The sequence below is a fragment of the Suricata suricatta genome, chromosome 14, assembly GCF_006229205.1.
Source record: "Suricata suricatta isolate VVHF042 chromosome 14, meerkat_22Aug2017_6uvM2_HiC, whole genome shotgun sequence".
Lineage (NCBI taxonomy): Eukaryota > Metazoa > Chordata > Mammalia > Carnivora > Herpestidae > Suricata > Suricata suricatta.
This window is the reverse complement of record NC_043713.1, coordinates 84,775,437-84,778,370: the sequence shown is the minus strand read 5'-3', so window position 1 is coordinate 84,778,370 and position 2,934 is coordinate 84,775,437. Positions and strand designations below refer to the sequence as shown.

Genomic DNA, 2,934 nt, shown 5'->3' with positions numbered 1-2,934 from the left:
TTGCTAGTGGGTTCTTCCCTTTGGCATCGGGTTTTCGCAGTTCACCTGCCCTGCGGGACCTACCAGCACTTTTTTCCTTTTGATGGCGAATCACGTTCCCTTGTGTGATACCCATCTTTCACCAACCCCGCACCCCGGGCGCTCGTGAACAGGCCGGGACGGCCACTGGGCACGCGGGTGTGTGTGGACGTGGTCTCGTTTCTCTCGCGTGCGCCCCAGACCGGAGCAGCCGGGCCTTGAGGTACGTCTGTGTCCGGCCTTTTGAGGAAACGGTTTCCCCGGGGCCGCACCATTTACAACTCCCCAGCGGTGTCTGAGGCCACCAGGGCCCCACACCTCTGCCCACACACCCTATACGTCTCTTGGTCACGGGGGACTTCGGGGCTGGGCAGGGACGTCCTCTGACTCGGGTTTGAGGGGGTCCCTCCCGCAGCCACGGGGAAGAGATCTGACTCCTGTCATTTTTCATTTTCTTCTGCGTGTTTGCTGTCTTTCCTCTTCCGGACGAGGCTATTCTCTCAGGAGGGACGAAGCCTTTTCTCCAGATTCTTGGGCCCCCGCCCCCCATAGGAAGCGACTCCCTTCGGTGAGATCACCCGTCACGTGTCTCACCCGGCCTTTCATCCCCATCTGCGTCTGGTCAGGTGACAGCCAGCTGGTGACGCGAGGTCACTCCCGCCATGTCCTTGGGCCTTTCTTGGGTAAGCATCACGCACATTTGGACCTTGAGGCGTTCGTAATAAACGCAAGTTCCATCGGGTGAGATGGTCAAGGCGAATGAGCCTCATCGAGGGAGGCGGGGTGCTGAGGGAGTGGGCGGGGCATCCAGCCGGGCAGACCCTCGGTTTTAGTTCATTGGCTCCTTCCCAAGAATCACGAAGTCACTAGAAATAAGTAACCCCCAGAGCTGATGGCTGTTGAAGGCCTTCAAGAATTCAACGAAATATATTAATTCCTTCACGGGTGACTTGATTGATCGATTGATGCCTTAGTGAGCAAGTTGATTGCTTCAAGTCTTTAGTGCCCATGAAGTGTGTGCGGGACATTGTCCCAGTGCTGGGGGTGGGTCCGTTAGCACAAACAGACTGGCTTCTGGCCCTGGAGCTGGGGGAGACAACGTACATAGATAAACGAGTAAGACAATTTCAGATAAAATGGGGTGATCTGGTAAAGTGATTGGTGGGTTGGTGTTCCCATCTTGGGTATTTAATAATGAAGGCGTCTCTGAGGAGGGGACTTTGAGCTGAAGCCTGGAGGAGGAGTGAGCCCCAGGAGGATCTGAGGGAAGAGCATTCTAGGCCTGCGGTACAGCAGATGCAAAGGCCCTGTGGCAGGAAAAAGCTGGGGCCATTCAGGGAATAGAAAAGCCCAGGAGCCTGGGAGCAGAGTTAACTTGGGGAGAGACTGGGAGACGGGGAGCGGGGCGCCAAGGTGGGCAGGAGCCGGGCACGGCCGGCCGTGGGGCAACACGGGGCTTAGCTGTGCTCGCGCCTCCTGGGAGCTGATGTAAGTGCTGCCACAATTTTCCAACTCATTTAATCCTCACAACAGCCCCTGGAGAGAAGCTCTTCACCCCCTACGACAAAGGAGGAAACTGAGGCACAGAGAGGGCCGAGCCACTTGCCCCAGGTTTCCCCGGGCTCGTTCCCATCTGACAGCACAGCCTTGCCCTGGCACCCCTCCTATGTGCACACCCCGGGCAAGGGCAGGTCTCCAGGCAAGGCTCTCAGGCCGGTATGCACTGGGTGCCCAATAAATACAAACCCAGGCCAGGCCGTGCTGCTGAAGGATGGGTCTGGGGTGAGGCGGCTTCCCTCCAGGGTCGAAGGAGCGTTTCACAAGTCCTCTTTCTGAGCCACCAGGGGCTGGCCTGCCTGAGGTGAGTGTGGAGGACACTGCCTTCCATCTTGAGTCACCGAGTCACCCCCCCGGCCCCCCCCCAGCCCTCGGCCTCTCGGCAGCCCAGCCTGGAGAATGAGGGGCTTGGCCTGCATCAGGGCTCCAGACCTCAGTGAGAGGTGGGGGTTGAGGGGCTGCAGGCACAGGGGCAGGTGGGGGGGCTGCAGAGGACTCGTGGAGGGGGGGCCACGGCCACCTGTTTTATTTTCTTGGAGAACTTGTCACCTGCAATCATCCATCATTCGCTTGCTCACTTGCTCACCATCTGTGTCCCTCTTCAGGAGGGAGACACGCTTAGGTCTGCCGCCTTTGCCTCTCCCGGCCCATTTCCTTATCTGTGACCCCGCGCCCTGGGTGCCACGCACTGAGAACAGGACCCGGCGTCTAAAAGGCTCTGTGTCCGCTCGTTCTAAAGGGCTTCTTGAGAGCCAGCATTACCTGCCAGGCAGCGTTGGAGCCGCTCTGGCGGGGACAGCACGGGGCAGAGAGACCAGGCCTCCACCCCACAGCATCCTAGGGGGTGGGGTGGGGGGGCTCAGAATGCAAAGAACAAATGAACGTGTAATATGCCAGGTGACGCTCCGCGATAAGGGTGAAGGGCAGACCGGGAGAGCCGGCGCTATTTTATTTCACACAAGGCGGCGGGAAGGCCTTTCTGATAAGGTGGCAGCCAGTCGTGAAGGAAGGAGCCCGGAAGATATCTGGGGGAACAGAATGCCAAGCGAGGAGGGGGTGGGTGGGGGTGTGCTGGGCACTGAGGCGGGAGTCTGCAAGGCTGGTTTCAGGGAGAGCAAGGCTAGAACGGAATGCGTGCGTCGTGGGGACTTGGGGGATGTCGTGGCGGGGACCTGGGAGATGGGATGGGGGCTCGGGGTCGGGACAGAGGTGGAGGAGGGGGGTGGGTTCTGGTGTTTCTGGTGAGTTGGGAAACTCCTACTCAGTGTGACCAAAGACATCTGCCGGGCGTGGAAGAGGAAGTGGGAGAGGAGGACGGGCAGGGGCGAAGGGTGGGGGAAGGAGGAGCAGGGTCAGGGG

General features: G+C 59.5%; 1 protein-coding gene across 3 annotated transcripts in view; it reads left to right on the top strand.

The window, feature by feature from the left end:
• Positions 1-671: 671 nt before the first annotated feature.
• SCARB1 (scavenger receptor class B member 1) overlaps positions 672-2,934 on the top strand; it is a 69,344-nt gene continuing 67,081 nt past the window's right edge. For all 3 annotated transcript variants that reach the window (XM_029922907.1, XM_029922905.1, XM_029922906.1), the window contains exon 1: positions 672-701. In XM_029922907.1, coding sequence (XP_029778767.1) covers positions 681-701 — 21 coding nt within the window. In that variant the 5' untranslated portion in view covers positions 672-680. The remainder of the gene's footprint in view (positions 702-2,934) is intronic.